At 38.1% G+C, this 22,806-nt stretch overlaps 1 protein-coding gene across 5 annotated transcripts; it reads left to right on the top strand.

The window, feature by feature from the left end:
- Positions 1 to 652: 652 nt before the first annotated feature.
- Positions 653 to 22,637, top strand: CARNMT1 (carnosine N-methyltransferase 1). Of its 5 annotated transcripts, none has more exons than NM_001396609.1 (9): positions 653 to 1,026; positions 5,162 to 5,357; positions 6,377 to 6,540; positions 12,699 to 12,839; positions 17,012 to 17,190; positions 18,763 to 18,876; positions 19,652 to 19,755; positions 20,043 to 20,159; positions 21,337 to 21,465. In NM_001396609.1, the coding sequence occupies exons 1-8, from the start codon at positions 692 to 694 to the stop codon at positions 20,157 to 20,159; spliced, it is 1,350 nt and encodes a 449-aa protein (NP_001383538.1). In that variant the 5' UTR covers positions 653 to 691; the 3' UTR covers positions 21,337 to 21,465. The 5 variants fall into 5 exon arrangements, with proteins under 5 accessions (NP_001383538.1, NP_001383539.1, XP_046761331.1 ...); XM_046905375.1 differs by lacking the exon at positions 653 to 1,026 and adding exons at positions 3,086 to 3,173; positions 3,763 to 3,845 and having other exon boundaries at positions 20,043 to 22,637; XM_046905374.1 differs by lacking the exon at positions 653 to 1,026 and adding exons at positions 3,086 to 3,173; positions 3,730 to 3,845 and having other exon boundaries at positions 20,043 to 22,637.
- The last annotated feature ends 169 nt before the right edge of the window (positions 22,638 to 22,806 follow it).

The following is a 22,806-nucleotide window of genomic DNA, read 5'->3' as shown; positions in this document are numbered from 1 at the left end:
TTTTGCACTGTTGATTTGCAACAGAAATACTTCACGTTGCTTTCGCTCGAATGCACTGATGGGCTGTCTGACTTTAAACTGCTCCGAAGGTGAGGGAGGGCAGGAGAAGCTCCAGGCGCAGAGCAGCAGCTCCATGCAGCCCAGGAGAGGCCCACAGAGGAGCAGGCTGTTCCCTGCAGCCGCGGAGCAGATCTCCACACGCAGACACGGAGGAGCCCGCGGTGCAGCAGTGGCTGAGGCCCGAAGGAGCCCCTCGGGCGGAGCCGCAGCCCTGGAGAGCGGCCCGTTGTGGGGCAGGAGGGCTGGGGGAGCTGCCGCCCGTGCGGAGCAGTGCGCTCCTGAAGGATGGAGCCAGGTTGGATCACTGCTCGAAGAGCTGCATCTTGCGAAAGCGCCGCGCGAGCAGCTCGGAAGGACGCTGGGCTCCGCCGCCAGCTGAAACCTCGCGCCCCCGTACGGACACGACAGGAGAGCTCGAGCACCCGGCACCGCCGCGTAGCTTCAAGGGCGGAAGCGAGGTACCGCAAGGAGATACGCCACGTATCTGCGCCTGCGCCAGCCGCCCCGCCTCTCTCCCGTCCCGCCCGTCGGTGCGCGTCCTTGGCGAGGCCTGCGCGCGGCTGGCCCCGCCCCTCCCCGGAAGCGGCCGATCGAGCGTGCGCGACCGTTGGCAGCTGCTGCCGGCGGGGGGATGTCGGCCGCGTGCGCGGTGTCCCGTGAGGCGCAGCCAGCGCTGCCGCCACCGCCCCGCGGTGACAGAGATCCGCCGGCCAAGGCCATGCGCAGGGGACTGCGGCGGGGCCGCGAGGAGGAGCAGGATCAGGAGCGGCTCCCGTGGCCGGCGGAGAGCGGGGGCGGCGATCCAGAGGGGGAGCAGGAGGCCTGGCGGAGCGGCGAGCGGCGGCGGCGGCAGCCGCAGGAGCCGAGGGCGCTGGCGGCGGCGGCCAGGGTGGAGGAGGAGGCGGAGGAGGAGCGGATGGAGCGGGAGCATTTCCGGAGAATCATCAACGCCTTCCGATATTACGGGTAACCGCGACTGCCGCCTCACGCTGGAGGCCGCCGCCCGCGTGTGCGGCGCTGCCCGCTCCCGGAGCCCCGGGCTCCGTGTGACGGCGCGGTGCTCTGCCCCGGCTGCGGCCATATGCCCACTGCCCCTCGCGGCTGGGCGCGCACCGCCCTCTCGGTGTCTGCGAAAAACAGAGCGGTGGTGTAAAAGGGCGCTTTGCTGAGGCGAAAAGCTTCTGGGCTTGGTGGAGTATCGGGAACGGTACTAGCGCCTACCAGCCAAGAAGTGAAAAGGGTGTTTTGGGTATCGCGTTCAGATGAGCTGTTAATAGGCCTGACGGAGGCCATCTGTGGTAGTTTTGGGTCTGCAGGAATTTGATGACTCCAAAACCTGCGCAGTGTCTGTTTAGGAAAAAGGTAAAGAAAGGAGGAAGAAAGGAGCTGAATCCATTGAATGAAAGGGCTGGCTGAAAAAGCCCAGCCTACGGTATTTCAGAAATTCCTCTCCTGTTACTGTAGGCTTGGGAAGTGCATTTGGGATGTACTTAACACTACCTGTGTTATGCTTTTATTCACCCATTGTTATGCGCAGAGCCTTTTCTGTCAGTGTAAAACAAGCATATCCAGTGAGGTTCTTCGTGTAAAGTGGGTGACGCCTAAACTTTTCTTTCTGTTCATTGTTTTCCTGCCTTGGATATTTCTGTTGTTGTTTATTAGAAGTACTGTTTGAGCAGGAGGTTGAACTACATGACCCTTTGATGTTTCTTTCAAACAGAATTCTGTAATTCACTTTGGCCATATCAAGGACTGCCTGTTGACGTAATAAGTAACTGTCATGTTGGTGATTTAGTGGTATCTTCTGGCCTTAGAAAGTAGAAACACCCCTGTAAAATTCATGGTCAGTTGTGTTTCTGGGTTGTTTTTGAATCCTTCAATTTCAGGAAAGAGGTAATGAGTGGATATGACTTAAATTTCTAGTGTAGGATTTGAAGTAAATTACTTTTGCTTCAGAGAAGTAATGGAGTTTTAAATGGAATTACATGTATTAATAATTTAAAGAGTTAATAGGAAACGCTTGTATGAACATAGCAACAATACATTTTCAGAGCATTCCAGATTTAAGGTTGGAGACAGACAGACACAACTTCATATTTTTGTAATTTTGATTTCACTGAACTTTCATTTTTTGAAAAGGTTGCAATTCAGCATTAAAAGGGTATAGCACTGCGATTCAAAGAACTTCAGTGGCAGAACTTTGAGAATGTTGATACTGAGCTAAGCAGGCATTGTGATTTCTATAGAGTAGGCACATGCAGCCTATGGGCCACTTGCAGCCGTGGACAGGTAGTAATGGAGTCTCAAAAGATCATGGATTTTTAAGACTACTGTGTGATTTTTAGTGATGCTCGTGAGTCAACTGCACGTAGCTTGAGAGCAGGTTGTGTAGGTGGCAGTGGAAGGCTGTGGAGGGGAGAGCAGTGCAGTGCTAACATCTCGCAAACCCACCACATGCCATCACCGTTTTTTTTGTATATTTATGACTCCATTTTCAGTTGATATAAATACATTACCTGAGAATTTTTGAGTGGAATGTGTAGAACTGCCGTCAGACTTCAACTCAAAGAAAAATGCGATCATGTCTCTACCAGACTTTTATAAGCCCTCTCTTACTGGAGAAAAATATCCATCGCTTCACAGTGATGCCTTATTTATATTATTGCTTGTGGTGGTACCTGCATTTGCAAACAATTATTTTCAAGGATGAAGCACAGGAAGAGTAAAATTTCATAAAAAATCTCTGGTGAGCACCTTCAGAGCTCACTGAGCGTTGCAGCTAGCTCCATCTGTCTTAGTTTCAGCTGGGATGGAATTGCCTTCGTCTGAATGCCTGGTACGAAGCTGTCTTTTGATTCTAGGAGAAAAACAATGTTGGTAACACACAGGTGTTGATGGTTGCCTGCTAAGCGGTGCTGTAAAGTGCCAAGGCCATTCTCAGCAAAGGGCCCAAGGAGCTGGGAGGGAATAAAATTAGGACAGCTGACTCAGACTGGCCAAAGGACGTTCTGTGCCGTATGACATCAAGTGGAAGGAGTTTTGAAAGAGGGTGGGAGTACACCTGGCTCTCTACTGCTGCTCGGGGGCACTATCTAGGCATCGGTTGGGAGGTGGTGAGTAATTACTTGTCTGACATTAGTTCTGTAACATTTGTGTGTGTGTGTGTGTATTTTCCTTGTAAATGGTTTTATCTCAACCCACAAGTTCTACTTTTTTTTTTTTTTATTCCCTCCCCTATTCCACTGGGAAATAAGTAACTGTGTGGGTGTTTAGCCACCTGCCAGGTTAAATCACAATACTATTTAACCAGACTGATGTATTAGTTTCCCAGAAGCAAGGTCAAATATCTCACTAGTTCTATGTCTTTGTTGCTCTCTCTTTTTTCTTTTTTTTTTTTAATAAAAAATTGTTACTTACACATTAACTTTGCAATATTTTGTGTACATAGTCCAAGATAATTCCTTTTCATTCAGTATGTCCCAAGAAAGCCAAAAGTTTAGACATCCCATGCTACAGAGGATCAGGGTTTTTTTTTTGTTTGTTTTTTGTTTTTTGTACTATTCTTTAATATTTCATTGTTCTTAAATATCAGATCAACTCAGTATATATTACAGTGAACATGCCCTTTTTGATAGTGTGGATGTAACATTGGAGATTTTAACTGGTCAGGTTTCCTGACTGAGGCTGCAACTAAAATTACAGCAGCTGTACCAGTTATGGAGAGCTGAGGCTGGCGCAGCTACTTGCTCACTCCCCACAGTGCAATGAAGAAGATGGTGGGAAAGGTAAAAGTGTGAAAATTCATAGGATGAAGTTTAATAAGTAAAGCAGAAAGTGCACAAGCATATGGAGCTAAATAAATAATTCATGTGACTTCTCATCACTAGACTGATATTTAGCCATTTCCAGGAAAGCAATGATGGATCACAAATAATAGTTGTTGGGGAAGACAAACGCTATAACTGTGAATATCTCCCCTTTCTCCTCCTTTCTTCAGCTTTTACTGCTGAGCACAATGTCATCCAGTACAGCACAGCCCTTTGGACAGTTTGGGTTGGCTGCCCTGACTGCGTGCCCCCAGCCTGCCTGGCTGGGCAGCATGAGAAAGAGGAAGCCTTGATAATGCATGTAGACGCAATAGCTAAAACTTTTAGTCAGAAATAAACCACCGTATGAGCTACTGCAGGGGAAATGAATTCTATCCCATTTAAAAGCAGTGCAGCACAAGTTTTCAGCTCTATTACAGTTTGAGAAACTGCAGTATGGCTTCATGTGAGAAAATGGTTTGCTTCTTTCCAAAGGGGCAATATCCCTTGCCCTGGCATCACAACCTTTACCTTCTGTAGTTGCTATGACTGTGCTCAGTTGGCTTAACTTGCTAAACAGACAAATCAAATAGAACTGTCTTAAAGGGCTCTGTTGAGAGTTAGGAAGTCAAGTCGGTTTTTTGGCACGCTTTGTTAGTGCCAGAACTGTCAAAAGGTGCTGGAACTGTTCATGTGAGGAAAAAGAGATGAAAGAGCTAAAAAAAAAAAAAACCCTTTTGTTTCTTGGCAGTCCATTTACCTTTTTTGTGGAACTGTAATTTTGGTAAAGGGAGGAGTTATGGTTAGATTGGTCAATTACATTATCAAATTTGCAGTATTCATACTTGATGAAATATGCTGTTAAAATAAAGTAGTTCAGTTTCTCAGTTGAAGTACCTGAACTCCATTGTTTTCTAAGCCATTATGGTTCCTTCAGAAGCAAATGATTTTAAGGATCCCTATTCTCACTCCATATCCTTTTTGTGCCAAAAGTTACTACAGCATTTAGTTGCTTCATTCAGTGTAAATTGGCTTTGGGAAGCAATCTGGCTTTTTTTGATGAGTTCGTATGTTGATCGTTTATTTAATTTTGTGGAAGAGCTAAATAAGTAACAATTTTACCTAAAAATTTCTTGAAAACTTTTTTTCTGGTAAGCAGTTACAATGTCTGAACAGTTCTTTTTTAATTTAGAGACATTAATAATTCTGAGTGGTGTAGCCTAGAGGGAATTGCTTCTATTTAGTGCAGTTGTTGCTGCTAAGTATCTAAAGATGTTAAACTTTTTCCTTTCTAGAACGAACATGCATGAACGTGTGAACAGAACAGAGAGGCAGTTTAAATCCCTTCCAGCTAATCAACAGAGTCTTCTTCCTCAATTCCTTCCTCACCTTGACAAGATTCGGAAGTGCATTGATCATAATCAAGAAATACTGCAGACCATTGTGAATGACTGCGTTCATATGTTTGAAAATAAAGAATATGGAGAAGATGTATGTTTAAACTGACTTTTTCATTCTCCAGAATCAAATTTTTTACACCTTGGGATTTTTCTGTATTTGTGTTTAATGCCTTTAAGTCTCTGACTTACTTTCCCTTTGCTCTTTTTTTTCTCCTCTACAGTTTCTTGTTTGCTTATATTTTCTCACTCTCATCTTTCACATCTTGTAGAGCTGACAATTAAACAATGTTAGTCTTAGTCTTTGTAGTTGCTTTAATGAAAGCTAATTGTGAATGTGGCAAATTACAGTAATTACGTGTTTTTAAAAACAAAAGAATTGAAAAGAAAACTTTTTGCTCAGAGTGTTAGTTTAAAGGTAATATTTCAGTTAACTACAGCTCAAATAGCATTGTCTGTCTTTCTGTAGGATTGGTTTTGTTGTTGTTGTTTTTTTGTTTGTTTTTTGGTTTGGTTCGGTTTGGTTTTGATGGCATCCTGAATCAGTTACAGTTTTAGTTTGGCCAAATATTCTGACTGTTAATATCTGCAAAGCTTTTTCACTGTTGGTCTGCTTTTTGCTGTGACATCTCTATTAAAAAAAAAAATGCACTCAGGATTAAAAGAGTGGCAGAGATGGAAACCGAAGTCCTTTTTGATATCCGCAGCTGAGGTGCAGTAATAGGCAGTGCTAGTATAAGCTTCTCAACACTGCCTCATTAGTACCTAAAGGGTCATCTTCTCAGGGTAAACAGTTCACCCTCTGCACTAGTGAAACCCTGGTCCTTTCTTGCATAAGGACTAAAAGTTGGCTCTGTTTTGTCATACTACGTATTGCTTTTGTGATATGGAACCTAGTCTCCTAGGTGCTGAACTAAGACCACCAAACTCAGTTTAGCATTTTGGGCTGGATGTAAGCTCTGGTCTCAGAAGTGAAAGTCATGTGCTGGCTAAAACTCTCAGCAGGCATTATAGCATGTTATTTGTCTGTTTATGATTTACGTTTTTGTTATTCAAGACTGAAGATACTTGTGCATTCTTTTCATTAACATTTTTTTCTCCCACTTTAATTAGGGAGGAGGGAAGATTACACCTGCTTCAACGTTTGACATGGATAAATTAAAATCTACTTTGAAGCAATTTGTCAGAGACTGGAGTGAAGAGGGGAAACCTGAGCGAGATTCCTGCTACCAGCCAATAATTAGTGAAATTGTAAAGAACTTTCCAAAAGAAAGATGGTAATGGTGTTTTAAATCTTACCTTTTGTCTGGGCACATGCTGTTGCATGAATCTAACAAAGTTTTTTATGGATTAATGAAAAGCTTAGATTTAAAAGTACTGAAATTGATGTGGATATGGAATTAATTGAGAGTTTTAATAGAACATATTGGAAAAGTGCACAATCTCAAACTTCTCAAATAGCAAGCCAGGATTTTTTTGTTCTTCAAGTTGATAAAACAGGATTTCTTTTGACTTTTGAAGTAATAGGCCTGATTGGGAGATCTTTTAAATTCTCTCAGGTGTGCTCAGTGAGTTAGTGTTTGCAAGTTAGCAGGTTTTCAGAGTGTGTATGCTGGAGATAAGAAAACCAACAACCTTGTGACAGCTTCAGGCATTAATATTTCACTTAATGTTGGAAGGAGAAAGGAAGTAGACTTGTAATCCACACTACAGTTTTATTACAAATATTTAATTCTAATGTTAGTTTCAGACGGATGTTACAAGGCTAAGATTTAAATCACTAAGAATTGCTTCACATGTGTGAGTAGCTTTGTTACTGCATTGGCTTGTTTAAACAAACAAACAAACACAAAAACAATAGTTAGTTTGGGTTGGCTCTTTTAGGTAAATTTAAGTAAAAGTATGCTGGTGGAATCCAGGCAGAAATTACTGTTGTAAGAATTACATAGTTAATGATTATGCCATATAGATGCAGCAGAAAGTACATTTCAGTTTAAGCTTCATGCTCATATTTGGAAAAATTGTGAACTTGGTACTCATAAATCTAACTGGCCAGGACTTAGTTTATTATAGATGGCTCTTACTGTGGATTTTCCTCTTTCTGAGTGATTGCTAATAATGCACTTATTCCAGTTTGTGAATACTCTTCACTGGCAGTTTTTCAGTTTTCACTTAGTGACTTTTTCACTTAGTGACAGCAGAACATGGAGCAGAATCTTGTATGGTAAAATGACAATTTCAGGAACATCGCTTGGTTTCTCTTTTGCTTTGGACTAATTTATCTCAAGGTGCACCACTGAACGTAGTCTATATGAGCATGAACTTCTTGTAATATGCCTTTGGTGTTAATTGTGTTCCATATATGAATTAATTATTATAAGTTACCTTATGTACATCTAGAGCATCTCTGCAGGAAAAGTCATAGTTCTGAAAGTAATTATTCTAATCATCAAAATAGCAGCTCACTTTTTTTTTCTGTATGCTAGCTTTACAAGTTATCAGATTCTCAGAGTGTGTGTGCTGCAGAGAAAAAGAAGGAACCTTTTTAGTTGTGGTAGAGGGCTCTGTCTTACCAAGTCTTAGAGATACGTGACTGCAGTTGGAAAGTTTTATCTTGTACCTACTTGACATAAACAAAGTCAGGTTGATGCTAGGGAGTCATGTTACTAACGATAAATCTGAAGTTGATTGCTCTTTGCCAAAGTAGTAGGAATTCTGGTGGTGGTGGCAGTGGTTGTTGGACACAACTAATGTGAGAGTGCTTCTGTCTGTATTGTGATAACTCTGAATCCCAGAGTTTTTTTTTTGTGTGCAGGAATATTGAAATATCAGGTGAAATATGTCTACTACAAAGTTGAGCTTGAAGTATGTTGTATTTAAGAAATTTGCATTAAGTACATACCTATTTTAAAAGTTTAATATTGGTGACCATCATGGAGCTGTGGTAGTACTTAGGTCCATTTTCTGGTGACCACAGACTGTCCTAAGCTGCTATACTCTTTAAGACAAGAAGTAGGGTAGCAAAATTAGCTGTTTTTTCGTGTGTTGTGAGTCTTGTTGTCTCAGCATTGGCAAAAGGTAACTTCCACGGCAGTGCAGGTTGGCTAGAAAGTTTAGCTTATTTTTTTTCTTTTTTTTTTTTAAGTTTTGGTGGAGAGCAATTTCAGTTTAAAGAGATTAACAGAGCCTGAACTGACTATGATGAAACTATACTTACTATTGTGTTTATGATGGATGCATAGTCTATTTGCTTCTGAGAGAACTGGCTGTGAGTGTTCATGTGGGAAGAGAACCTCTAAATGGAACTTCAAAGCGCAGCTCTGGATTTCTTTGCACTTGCAGTTCCTTTCTATAATGGAGTGGGCTGAAGTGTCCTGAGAGTAAATTCAATTACTAGAGGAAAAAGTGCATTGTTGGTGCTTGGTAACAAAGGCAGCTTTGCATGGGTGTTTTTTGCATTTGAAAAAGATCAAGAAAGAAATACTTGAAGCATTGTCAGTACAGTCCATACTTTATTTCTTAGTGACTTCACCAGAATTGTACATTCAATTTCTGGTAAACATCATAAAAATCACTTGTATTCATTATTTGTACTGGAATCATCTGGAAAAGGAATACGCTTCTTAAAAACAACCCAAGTATATTTTCCTCCATGCATGCTGGTGTTGTACTGTGGCTGTTATTTGTAAGAGTGACCCTCTTAAGTTCTGTTGATATACAAAGAACAGGAAAGGAAGTAATGAAGTATTCTTTATACTTGCTGTTCTGGGATGCGGAAGAGATGCAAACAATGGTTGAAATTAGCTGTAAATTTGAACAGTGTTTTGACTGGGAGCCACTGTTACCTTGTATTTCAGTCCAGGCTTCTGACAAGACTGTCATGTAAAACTTTAACAAATCAAACATTTTTTTCTGCACATTTCTCTGCTTAAGAAATAATTCCTTGTTTCTGCTTAGCACAGAAAATGTTAGTAGAATCAACAAGGCAGTTTAAAGTGAAGTTACATTAAAGATCTTCCTGAAGAAACAGTAGGTTTCCTGTGTTGATAACTGAATTGTGTCATTTGATTCAGCTTACATAATTGTTCTCCTTTTGATGAAGCTGTCTGAATTTTTTGGACCTGGAAGAGCCACGATCATTGTTTTCTGCAGGAGAAAACAGTAAAACTTACATTTTTATTTCTTGACGGAGTAAAATTGTTAATGGTTTTTTTTCTTTTTTTTTTAAGGGGAAACTTAAAGTTGAAAATCTAAATATACTCCTTTTTTCTTCTGTGTTCTTTTTGACTGTTACCCTTAAGGGCACAAAGATTGAATTTTGTGTTCAAAAGGAGCAAGGAAATGGTTAACCTTCAAATTAGTTGATGTTATTAACTTGGTATATATAATTCTCTGCTCATTAACTTGGCCTTTTGAACGAGCTTTAACTGGAAATTTAAATATATCATTTAGTCCTGCAAATTATTTTCAAGATACTGTTAGGACAGCCCAAAAGAAGTAATCAGTGTTGAGTTTGTTGAGTTTCTATTTAATGCGGGATGGAGGTGGGCGTAGGGAGGAAGGTGGGGGGGAGCTACTAGGGGGATAGGTGGAGAGGAATCTTCTTATTCCCGTGGTTAAACTTAGGTGTACTTTTTGCATTCTGTCAGTCACATTTTAATGACCTTAAAGCTTGTGCTTTGTAAGATTTTATTTAACTTATTATAAAATATGTCTGTCTTCCTGGAGTTTTTAGTTTAATCTAGATTTGTGATTCAGCTGCAACTTTGTTTTAACCATTAGTTTTAAGAGCAAGGAGTATCATCGTTATTCCTGTCCACTAAAGACTTTGCAGGTCTTTATATGGGGTTGTGAAGCCTTAACTGCCAGCTTTGGAGAAGCGTTACTCTTCAGGTGATCATGCTTTTTAGCTAATTTCATTACTAACTACATGATCTGAAAAGCATTTTTTTTTATATTTAAAATATAACAACAACAAAAGCTCTGAAAAGAGATTATAGCAAAAGAATGAAAATTACTGAAAATTGAACCTATTCGCTGTTAGCTTTATGTGAGCTGCTCTGTAAGTAATGCCTCCTATTTTAATGTTGGCGCAGGGCATCAGAGGTAGATGGTGGTAGTATGGCAGTAGAGGCTGAGCCTTCTGGACAGTATTCTGTTACATGTTGTTGCTGTGTGACAGATGGCAGCAGAGGGGAAGTGAGGCAAAACGGCACCTGATACAGAAGTGTGTATGAAACAAAGGTGTGACACTGCATTCTTCCATGCATAAGAAATGGAACATGTTGACATGCATTGACACTTGCTGGATGTTTATGGAGACCAAACTGGATGTAAGCACAGTAAGGTTGTAGGTGGTGTGTTTCAACAGTGGTGTTAGTGTCATGAAAGATGAGCCATGTCCTGGATGGCCATGCAGTTATTCACAAGTGTGGCATGAATGCTCTTGTTCGTTGCTGATGAAAATGCATATTTAATATTGTTGACTATGTTGATAAACAGTGTTTTGTAAGTCAAAAGTTGCTCTTTCTTTATTGTGCTTTATTAAAAAAAAAAAAAAAAAAGTAGCAGCCAATTCCAAGCAATTTAAAGTCGGGTAATTTGTCTGTTGGGGGCTTTATCTTGTTCCAGGATGTATACAGGTGCAAACTGTACAGTGCAATTAAACCTATATAACTAACTCCTTGTTGTTAGGTTATTTTTAAGAAAAATGTCTTTATTGTTTCACTCCTCTCTTTTACTCTGAAAGTGTCCGCACAGATCTAAATATTTCATAGGTAATGGTGAACTGTAAGGAAATGAAGAAATAGATAAGGTAGAAGTACATCTTGAGTAATAGTGAACAGATAAATCACTATTAATAACCTTCAAGAATGTGAATCTTCTACCTGAATAATCTGTAATCTGAGTCCCTATTTTCAAAAGTTTTGTCTTGAGCAAGTAGTTTATCCTTGAACTAGTCTCCCTATCTTTTAAGGAGGACTTCCTGGCTAGCTTACTTCTGTTTTTCCCTGTAGAAGAGGCAAGGGAGGCTGTTGCTTAGCAGAGCTTAAGTAATTACAAAGTTGTCACATCCTGTCACTTGCTAATCAGAATACAAAATAGTTATAAGTATAATTGAATGAAAATGAACTATGAAAATGACTATGAATTTTTAGATGGGAGGTTTCAGCAGTTAACGTCATTTAAGCTACAAACCAAAAGGCACAGTTAAAACTGCTCTGTCAGTTTTTTGTGTCCGTTAGACAAGGTAATTCTTTCTTCAGATGTTTGGGTAATAACCTAGAGGTGTACTGCTTTTTAGAATTTACATATCTCCCAGGCTCAACTTCATAATTATGCAGCAGCTTAGTGGCTCTATTGAATCTGCTTTGGCAGTCTGAATTTTATATAGTTAAAGGCTTTGCATTTTGCTTTCTTTCACTGTATACTTGGAAATGCTTATTGTGGCTTTCTTCATTTAATTGTATACATAATTTGTTTATTTTTGGAGGTGACATGCAATGAGAGTATGGACTAATGTTCTTGATATATGAAATGACAAAGTCTTGTTCAGGACTGGAAACAGGAAAATTAATTTTTTTAATGATGTACCTATTCTGTTTTGTGTGGGAGTATTTTTATATTTTTTTCCAGAAGAGAAGGTTTGGTTGCATTGTGATGTAGTACATTAGTTAAAATGTATGTATATGTGTATCTTGCCTTGTTGCCTGAAAGAGCAGTTCTATTTATTAGTCACTGGTCTTGGAAGATGAGAGAAGTTGTTGCAAATCTCTCAGTAGCTACACAGAGCTGGTCGTATTCTGATGTTCTTGTACTGATGCCTAGATTTGGCAAGTGAAAGGGTAGAGAGCAGTGCTATACTTTGGTTTAGGGAATCTTGTGCTGCTTAATAGGCATATTTAACACCCACGCTTTCTGAAAGGGTAACTGCTGTAAAGTTTTTACAGTCTGAATTGCTCATCGGCTCATGGAGGTTTGATTTGCTTTGTATTTCTGATCCCAAGAGGCTTATTTATTTTCCATGTGATATAAGCAAGAAGATTTCTAGAAAATATAGTAGTTATCATTGATTGTCATAGAAGAAGAAAATGGTGATATGTAATCGTGTTCTTTCTTCCTGAAATTCACTTAAGAAATTATTTCAGCTTGTTAACTGTAGAATTTTTCAGAAGAAATATTTTGTTTTGTATTTATGCACTGTATTCTCAATAAGGGTTTCTTATGTTTTTTAGTCATTTTCTATTAGTTATTTTGGCTATGTGGTTAAATGATCTGACCTGAGCTGGCTCCATTTGCCTTTAAAAAGTAAAGTCATACGGGAAACATTTGTAATATCCAAGTATATGGGAAAAAAATTGTTTGACTGGACCTCTGTAGGCTTTGTTAAGAGGTATCAGATAAACATTTAACTATTATTTTTGTTCTGTTGCAGGGATTTCTCCAAAGTTAATATCCTGGTACCTGGTGCTGGGCTAGGTAGATTGGCGTGGGAAATAGCTATGCTCGGTTATGCTTGCCAAGGAAATGAATGGAGCCTCTTTATGCTCTTTTCTTCTAACTTTGTACTCAACAGGTATATAGCTTATGTTTTACTTCCTGATCAAAACCTACAGGTACAGGGGAGGCAAAGTTATTAATAATAAAAAAATTGAATAAATAAAACAGATTTGTAAGTCATAACACAGGACACAGATAACCACTTGTTAGAATGTTTTGATGCAAATAACGATTAGGGTAACTGGGAGAAGAGAAGCTTATATCTGAGTTTTATGGGTAAGTCATTAAGAGTACAGCAGGAAGCATGGGTTTTAAGCTATGAAACTTAAGTTGCCTAGATTCTATCACAGATTTCCTGCGCAACCTGGAGTAAGTGCTACTGTTTTTATTTTGCATCATTTTCTGGAAAAAAAAGAAAAAGTACACCTGACACGGGTTGTCAAACATGGACTAATTAATTACATGCATGATATTTGGTGGTGATAACAGTGTTAGATTCCATACTAAAATCTTAGGCACCATTTTTAAATGGAAAACTATTATGTAGATACACTGAACCACTTCTTAAGCAAATGTTGTCACGAGGTAACATCTAAAATGTTACGGTTAACAGTCCTTTAGTTATACTAAGGTTATAAATTTGAATGTCATAGATTTCACCATATAGGCTGAATTTAAAATGATTTTTTTGTAATTGGTTTTCTTAAACACGCAGTGGAAATCACTGATCTCCTCTAAAAGAACCTTTTAGAGAGGGAAGAAGGCACCAAATATAACTAACTGTTCCTGTAAGCATTAGGATGGAAATACTGGGTATATGAAAGAGGTTTGGGTTTGTTGTTTTCATGATGATTTTTTGTACCATGTTCAGAGACCAATTCCCAGTTAACTTCAGATTGAAAAATCAATTATCTGCCTTTGATTAAAACACATGAATGACTGACTTGTATTTTGTCAATTTGAGCCCTGATTAGTAACAGTGATTGTCCACGGTGGAGTGTGATGGTCTTAAATTTGCTTTGGCTTATCTTTCAGAGCAAAAGGGGTGAAAATGTTCTTTTTTTATGACTATTGCATGTCTGGTTGAAGCAATAATGATAAATATAATGAAAATAAAAGTTGCTAGACATATATTTACTCTTTTTTTACATTCTCAAATGGCTGTCATCTGACACTGAAGTTGTATCTTACGGTTGAGCTGACATAATGCCTTGCAGCTACTGAAAAGAAGTCACCTTCTCTGCCTCCCTAACTATATAACCTTTCTGTTTCTTTGGAATTTTTGAAACAATACAAAGTAGCATAAAAGTATTATTTTCCGATTTTTGGGAACATCATTCAGCAGTCATATTGGTTCAAAACTGTGACATGTTTTTCACCTTCCTTAAAAATGGGATCTTTAAACATTTGCCTGTTGTTTTCTATTTATAGAAAATGTATTTAGCAAAATGGCATGCACATATTGGACTTCCTAACTGTATTAGATCTTACACAGTCAAATTAGGTGCCACTTTGTTTCTGGGAGAGTTACCAGTTACAAGTTTTGTTATTTGCAGGGAAGAGAATACTGGTAACTGCTACACTAACTGAATTCCAGTCATTTCAGCTGGTTCCTTTGTATCAGATCTGATTGTGCCTTGGGATATCTGTTAGGAAAGTTCTACAGAATTTTGAGAATTGTGGTTTTAGTATTTGGTGTCTGTTCCTAGTTAGGCTTAGGATATCTATGTTTACCTTCCTGGCCTTGGAAAAAACAGCAGTGATCAACACGAACAAAACAGAGAGGTTAATGACAAGTGGAAAGAAAAAATGACTTCAAAGATTTTGCAAATTAAACTTTGACTCTGGTTTTAATTCATTTCTGGTTTTCATTTGATAAAGTTACAAGGATTTTGCTGGTGTGTGCTTACAGATTTGATTTGCCTTCTCCCTCTAGCTGACCTTGGTTTATTTTTAGGAATATAAGATACTGTCCTGAGTATCACGTCTACTTGTACAGTGGGCCTATTCTATATGTGACCGAAGTCTTTTGTGTACAGACGTACCTGCTGATTTTAACGCATGTGAAAAATAAATTCTCTTAAATTAAGACTTTTTTTTTCCCACCATGAATGAGGTTTAATAGTATTATACGTAGAAAATGCATCAAGGCCTCACTATGTTCACTTGTAAATATTTGAAGTAAAGCATAAAGTTAAAATGCATTATTAGGAAGTTCTAATCTGAAAATACACTTGCTCTGGAGTAGTTAAACTCCAAAGGCACTGTAAAAAGTATAACCTGTTTTCCTGCCTCTGGAAGGCATACCAAAATTTCTGGTGAAGTAATACAAAATTTTGCACCCAAATGACAACAGAGTGCTTTAAGAAAAGCTTTTAAGTAGAAGTAGATTTCACGCTAATTAAAAATTGGTTAATCCTTGGCCTCATGAAAAAACATCTTTGTAGATAAACCTTGACACTTTGAGAAGGCTGCTTAATTCTATCTACTTATTGCATGTCCGTGAATGCCTTAGGATGAAAGTAGTTAAGCATTTTATTTTGAAATCAGTGGGCAAAAGTAAGATTTGACCTCACTGTCTTTTGCAGTGCAAGCTTTTCAGACTGAATGTTGTACAGCAGAATGTTGTACAGAAGTTTCCCTTACTTGGAAAGAAATTAAATGTATCACAGTTTTACTTGAAGATGTTAACTTCATCTAACATGTTTTATCAGAAGGAGGGAAATGTGAAGGTCTGCAGTAGTAATTCCCTCTGAAACTGTTGGGAAGTCTACATTAGTATAAATTTCTGCTGGAAAAAAATACCAAGAGGTGTGTCCTTCCTTATAGCTCAGACAAAGTCTCTTTCTGATCTACTCGGATTTTTTTCTTTTCCTTGATTTTATTTTTTTGGAAAATTTCACTCTTACACAAAATATTCTTAGAATAGTATAAATTGACTGTGAGCACATGAGAATGTTGAAATAGTTAGCACAGAACATTTGTTGGCAGATTTAGAAATCTTTTGTTTAAAGAAAACGATACCCCTCGAGGTACAGTTTTTTACTCAATTGTTCTCTTTGGCTGATTGCATGTATCTGATTGTCTCCATACCTAATGGATATATAAATATCAGTTAATGTTCTCAGTACACTGCTGCTCATGCAACAGCAGTACTGTGGGGTTTTTTTTGTTTGCTTGTTTTTACTGATTAAATACAAATATAACACAGTGAAGGTAAAAATTATTTCTAAGACTCTGTCACAGATTTATTTTTTTATCCACCAGTGAAGAGTGCATTTTCTATAACCGGGTGGACTTGCAGTTTACAAGTGTTTGCTGCATTCTGTTGGGTAGATGTGTCCTCTGTCATCTGAATTTAGTGATGCATATGTAACATGGCCTTAATAATTGGGCTCCAGTGCAGAATTCACTTTTGCTCAGAGCATGAAAATTGCCTCATTTTTTAATTAAATACTGATTTTGCAGGACTGTGGAAAAGGTGTTCTTCATATTTTCACACTGTTTTTATCAGTTTTTAAAATAAACATTCTCCTAGTTGGCCATGTCAATCCACAAGTTCTGTTTAACAATGACATACGTAGTGTATGCTGATACTTGACATAATTGAATATTCTAGATGTTGCTAACTTAAAATGGTATCACAAAGCTATTAGACTTTGAAAAATTGATTTTTTTTTTAACTTAAATGCATCATTTCCGTTAGCATCTGAAAAATGCTTTTGTTTTGTTGGACTTCAAAACCCGTACAGTTATGGTTCAGAAGCAGAAAAGCCTTGGATGAGAACACATGTGGCCAAGAAAGTTGAAAACAAGTATAGAAGCAAGAGAGTTCTTTTTGTAAATAGGAAAAAGAAGTCTGCAAAAAAGCTTATCTTTACTATGGATATGGAATCAAAAATTTCAGTAATTCTGTACAAGAAATTCTACTCATTTTCAATGGAAAAATCAGGAATAATTGTAAATAGGAGAAAAAGAGAAATTAAAATGAAGAAAAGGCAGTTATTGTTTGGTTCCAGTTGATGTGTCAAAGTGAATTTAGTATTTTGATCAGCTCATAAATTGTTGGGCAGTCTGAATTGTCTTGAACTTAGATAAGTCCTAAAACCAGTAATAGCTTTAGCATGAACTTCACTGATTAAAAAAATAATAATAATAATGCATGTTGGAAGTTTGACTCGTACATGTCTAAGGTAATATGTAAGCAATTAGTTGAAACTAAATTGTTCCAATTTCCGTATTTTCTAGATGTTCTGAAGTTAACTCATGTAAGCTTTATCCCTGGATTCATCAGTTTAGCAATAACAAAAGATCTGCAGATCAGATACGTCCAATTTATTTCCCTGATGTTGATCCTCACAGTCTTCCTTCTGGTTCAAACTTCTCTATGACGGCAGGGGATTTTCAAGAAATTTACTCTGAGTGCAGTGAGTAAAAGTATCATTTAGACCATCCACATAGTTCAGAGTATTTGTTATGATTGTAATATAGCAATATATAAACAGAATAGAACTAATATCTATGAGCACTAAGCAAAAAAGTACTAGCTGTAGTAAGATTTTATTTTTCTAAATCAACTTTTCATTTTGGTTATTGAGAGAGGAAAAAAAAAAAAAAGATGCATCCTTTCCTAATGAACATTTGTTACAGTCATGTCTTTTAGAATAAGTCAACATGGAAAATTATGGGAAAGTTAACCTGATGGAGAAAAATGATGTTATGAACAACAGTACAAAGAGTCAATGTTCTTATTTGGTGCAAAAAATACGAATTTGTATTTCTTACTCATTTATTTCCTGTTATTAAAGCAGATGCATGTGTGCTTATTGGTCAGTCGTGAATATTTCAGAGGTACTCTGTGGGGGTGATAGATAACAAAGACTGAGACTTCTGCCGGTACAGATACCACTGTTTTCTCTTGTGATGTTAGGTTAGTTGTGCTGTTTTCTTTGTGGCCTTGGTAGTCCATTATGACTAAGTTGAATCAACCTGCAGATGACCATACTTAGTACCTACTCCACCAATTATGTGCACAAGACTTGATCAAAGACAGCACTCAGTTCACTTTTATATGTAGTCTAACATCGCTTCAGAACCTAGTAGAGCTAAATAAATAAATAAGCTTATATAGAAGTCAATATTTTATCCTCGCACAGTATTTGATTGTCACTTGGAATGCCTATTTTTTGTTACAGCTCCCACCCCTTCTATTTTCATGCCAGTTTTTCACCATAATTAAATATTTTTTATCAACTTTTTTTTTTTTTTTTTTTTTTTTTGTGCAGCTAGTCTTCCAGGTATTTTTATAGTGGTTGCCTTCCTTACAGTTGCTTGCTTTTCTGAAGATGTTATCTTAAGAGTATCCAGTGCTGGAGATAAATTGAGATTTTTATGTTTTTTATTTCAGAAGCTTAAACTTTTACAATTTCAAGGATACATGTTTAGAGACAAACAGGGAGATTCATGCTTTAAAAGGTAGTCCTTGAAAGATCTTGCTTGTTATTTATTGGAGAAATTTTCAGTTACTCTAGAGCTATGTGATTTGTGAAAGTCCACTTTAGTGTAGGGCATTGTATTCTTGATATTAATGTGTCTGGAGAAGCCCCAAAACACTGGATACTTCTACACTTGTATTTTTAGTAGTTTTATAATGAACTTTTAGGACTGGTGGGTAATGGTATGCTTGGGCCTTCATTTATGTCAAATGGTCAAAGGTGTTATAATGTTTTTATTTTACTGTATAGAATGAATTATGCATAAAAACAAAATGTATATGTGTAATATTTTAGAGCTTGTATGTAGACTACAGAAATCCAAACTTAAATGTCTAACATAAAACAAAATGTTCTGCACTTAGTTTCTTATACTTAATGTTGTGTTCAATTGTTACTGTTAAAGGACATACTGAGTTTATAAGCAAATACTGGTGTTAAATAATGATTTTTTACGGGGGAAAAGAAAATTTAAATTAATCTGTACAATTTATTGTTCTTGCACAGATACTTGGGACTGCATAGCAACTTGCTTTTTCATTGATACAGCACATAATGTTATTGATTATATTGATACTATATGGAAAATACTGAAGCCTGGAGGCATATGGATAAATGTAGGCAAGTGTGACCAACTTTCTTCTCACAACCCCTGACTTCCCTTTGCTCACATAACAGGCATCTGGTACTATAAAATAGTAGTGGGGATGAAAGCATCTGTACTAAAGACTGCGTGGAGATAGGAACATCCATGGCTTTTAAAATTTGTGTTCAGCATTTGTTCATATATGTTAGTTACAGTCAAGTTACCAGCATGTAATTTGAAATGTTGAAGTGTATCTTCCCAGTGCTAGGTTTCTCATACGTGTCACTCTTCTGTTACCTGACAATTGTAGTGTGCTGTATTTTTGCTGTTAATTAAAGCTCCTAAGTGTAAGTTTTGGAAATGAGATTTATGGATATCCCTATCTCAAAAAAGGACAGGCTTTAAGTCTCTTGTGGTGAGAGACTGGTGGACAAAACTCCGTTATTAAACATTTTGTACGGGAGAAACTTGTCAGTCACAGAATGTGAGCATAGGTCTTGAGTAGGCCATGGTTTATCCTGCATTCTATTCTGTACACGCAACAATGATACTAGACTGATAGAACGGAAGAAAGTTTAAGGTACAGAAAACATGGTTTGATGGGAAATGAGACTTCATTCTTGCATAAGCAGTTGAACTATTGTGATTTTGCACAGAATTCTGACTTTCATTCTGAGAACCGTATTTTAGTGATAGCAGTGTGTTCCAGCTTAGTGGGCCTGGATGTTAGCATTCTTCATATTTTCAGTACGTGGTGTTGATTTTAAAAACATTTTTGATAGACATTTCCGTTTTATGTTTGCACTCCAGGTCCTCTTCTTTACCACTTTGAAAATTTGGCAAATGAACTTTCAATAGAGTTAAGCTATGAGGATATAAAAAACGTTATACTACAGTATGGCTTCCATATAGAGGTAAGAAGATGATGTAGTTTTGACTAAGCAGTATCGGTAGAGACTGGACAAAGTCCTTAAATGAAAGTTTTTCTTAAAGTTCATTCAAGCTAGTGTCATAGACAAAAAAACTTTTAGGAGAGTAGGTTGTGTGTAATCGTGTCACAGATTTGCTTTCCTCATTTTTTTTTTTTGAAAAGTGTGAGGCTTTGAAATCTATAGATTGTAATTAGATAGCATTTTCTTTCGCTAAGAGAAGTTTGTGCAGTGCTTGAAAATGTTTTGAAAACTTATGCTTTTTTTTCCAGGTGGAGAAAGAATCTGTACTGTCAACTTACACTGTGAATGAACTCTCCATGATGAAATACTACTATGAATGTGTGTTGTTTGTGGTGAGAAAACCAGAAGAGAAGTGCTTTGAATAGGTTAGTCAGAAAAGAGTTAGGCCTGAATGCTAGAATTAAGAATAATAATATGGACTGAATGATGTCTGGACACAACCTCAAATCATTGGTGCCTTCCTGTTCCTAATAAGATTTAGATAGTGACTATTTTCTTAATATTTCTGTTGCTATCCAGACATGTACTATGCCATACGTGTTTGTACTATAACTAGTGAAAATGGAGGATAAAATGTTTGCATACACTGTCTTTGTGCTTTGGAATGCATTAAGAACAAAAATGTTTTTTTGGATATAAAAATCGTTCGTCAGAACCAAGCTAACTTTGCAAATGCTGCCTCGTTTTTCTTGGATTTATAATCTCCTTTGTTCTGCTTTCTGATGTTAGGAATGCACAGAGGTACTTACTGTACTTGCTGCGTCACATTTAAAGAAGTATTTTTAAACATACACTGAAAGTCAATTATGAAGTCTGAAATGATTGAAAACTTATGGAATGATTAAATGACCTGTTACTGAGTTGTGGCAACCTAGCAGGGGGGTTGGAACTAAATGATCATCTCATAGCGTTGAAACTGAAATATCGAATGCGTTGTGGCTTTAAAACATACTGATTTTGAGTCACCTACTTATCGCTTAAGCCAAAGTGTTAAACGTATAATTAACAGAAAGTTATGATAAACCTTGCACTCATCTCTTTTTCAATGTTAATGACAAAACTGAGTTATCCATGCCACTTGTAGGTAGTGACAGAGAAAAATCCCTCTTTCCTGAGGAATAAAAAAAAAATCATGTAAATAATGTGCTGTAACTTAGTAATTTCCTAACCTGGTCAGCATTGTAGCTTTAGGCACTTTACTACTTAGTGGCTTATTTCTAGGTTCCTTATCCTAAATTTTTTTCTGGCTAATGAGGCTTAGGCAGATATTTAATCTGCAAATCCTAGCCGAATCTTCGTAGAAGTAAGGCTGAATCTTCTTTTGCTTAAGCTATATAAATGAAAAAAATGACTGAGCTTAGAGGAGGTATCATGGTAGCCATTTGTTCTCTTAATGTATTGGTTGGGTTCAGTACCACCTTTATTGTTATTCAAAATAAAAGAACCTTGTGGTAAGGAATTAAGGGTGTTTTCAGGGTCATAATGGTGCACTGGACAATAACTTGTTTAAATGTTTACGATTGTTTCCGGTCCCTTTTTCAGGGTGATGTCATAATCTCATAATCACATCCTTTGGATACTTCCATTAATCTTTTGGATACTTCCATTGTTAACTTTGGGACTTTTCCTGTTAAGGCTGGACATTTGTGCCTTCATTTCTAAAATGAAAGTTTGCATGGAAGGAAAACACAATTCTGTTTTTTTTTTTTTGTTGTTGTTTGTTTTTTAAATAATTTCAACACTGTGTATAGGAAAAGAGTGATTGTGGATGTTTCAGTATTGTGCCCCTTTCTGGTCAGAATTTTTACTGAGAATAAAGGGTTCTGGACTACAGAAGTTTTCAGCTTTGCATAAAATACTGTTTTTTGATCTGCACCACCAAGATTTTACTTCATTTATGAACTGCTGAGATTCTGCCTTGGTCCAAGAAAGATTTTTTTTTGATGCACTGCTTCAGCAAGGGAATTAAAATAAAAGTTCTTCCACACCTTCAAAAAATAACAATAATAATCATCGTCCATCATCATCATCTTCAGTTACTTTCATTCTCTTACTGTATTTACTTTGGTTATTGGATGGACTTTGTGTTTCTTCACTTTGATTTTTCCTTAGATAAAACGAGATTAGCATTTTGATTTCCAAGTTCCTTGAAGTCAGATAGAGTCAGCTGAATGTCGGTCCTGCCAAGGCTGAGGGCTGCCCTGTTTTCTGCCCTGGCAGTCAGCGGTTATACCCAACATGTGATGTTTCCTAAACATACAAAATTGTACTCCTGTGTTCTGGTTGAACAATGCTATCCTTTGTTCACTTGGGTTTGTTCACTGCTGCCCCACGTTGTCACAAGTGCCATTCTCAGCACTGGTTACAGGAAGTGGTTTTATTGACTTTAATCATGTATATATAGCGATGTGCTCGTATTTCTCATTTGGAAAATGCCAGTTTCCCCCCCGTGGATTTCCTTTTAACGTGTAGCAGCTGCATTAACATTTGGAAGCGGCACAGCCTTGTGAATCGGTGGTGTGAGTCAGTGGTGTGGAACCCTCTGCCCTACCTGCGCGTTCCCGGGCTGCTCCATCGCTCTGCCGGGGATATCTGCTGTGCCACGCTCCGCCCGCTGCACCCACTGTGAGTGCGCTCCCACATCCTGGCCTAACAAATGCTTCTGCCTATGGAGTACGTTTGACAAATGTAAAGCTTCCTGTGTTTTTATTTATATGTAGTGCGCACACAGCACAGTCACAAAGATGGGGATTGGAAGCTTCATGTCTCCGCGTGAACTTTCCGCTATTTTTAATGTGTGTAATGAACTTGATTTTTCTCAGACATTAAAGTTTGCAGTACGACATGGCGTGCGGTGTGGTTTGTCGTCGGTGCGAGTACGGCTTCGGTCCCGCGTGTTCGTGCTCGTTGTTACGCGGGCCTCGGGGCTGCGCATGTGGGGGGGGGGGCGGGGACCCTCGGCGGCGTGGTCTCGCCTCGCTCCGCCCCACGCGGGCGGTGGGGAATGGACGG

This window comes from Gallus gallus, chromosome Z (genome assembly GCF_016699485.2).
Source record: "Gallus gallus isolate bGalGal1 chromosome Z, bGalGal1.mat.broiler.GRCg7b, whole genome shotgun sequence".
In the NCBI taxonomy this organism is placed as follows: Eukaryota; Metazoa; Chordata; class Aves; order Galliformes; family Phasianidae; genus Gallus; species Gallus gallus.
The sequence above is the reverse complement of the archived record's forward strand: the minus strand, read 5'-3'. Positions and strand labels throughout refer to the sequence as shown.

Coding starts and splice junctions, on each gene's coding strand:
- CARNMT1 (NM_001396609.1), top strand. CDS start 692: ATGTCGGCCGCGTGCGCGGTGTCCCGTGAGGCGCAGCCAGCGCTGCCG. Junction 5,358..6,376: donor ATAAAGAATATGGAGAAGAT/GTATGTTTAAAC, acceptor CACTTTAATTAG/GGAGGAGGGAAGATTACACC. Junction 18,877..19,651: donor AGGCATATGGATAAATGTAG/GCAAGTGTGACC, acceptor TTTGCACTCCAG/GTCCTCTTCTTTACCACTTT.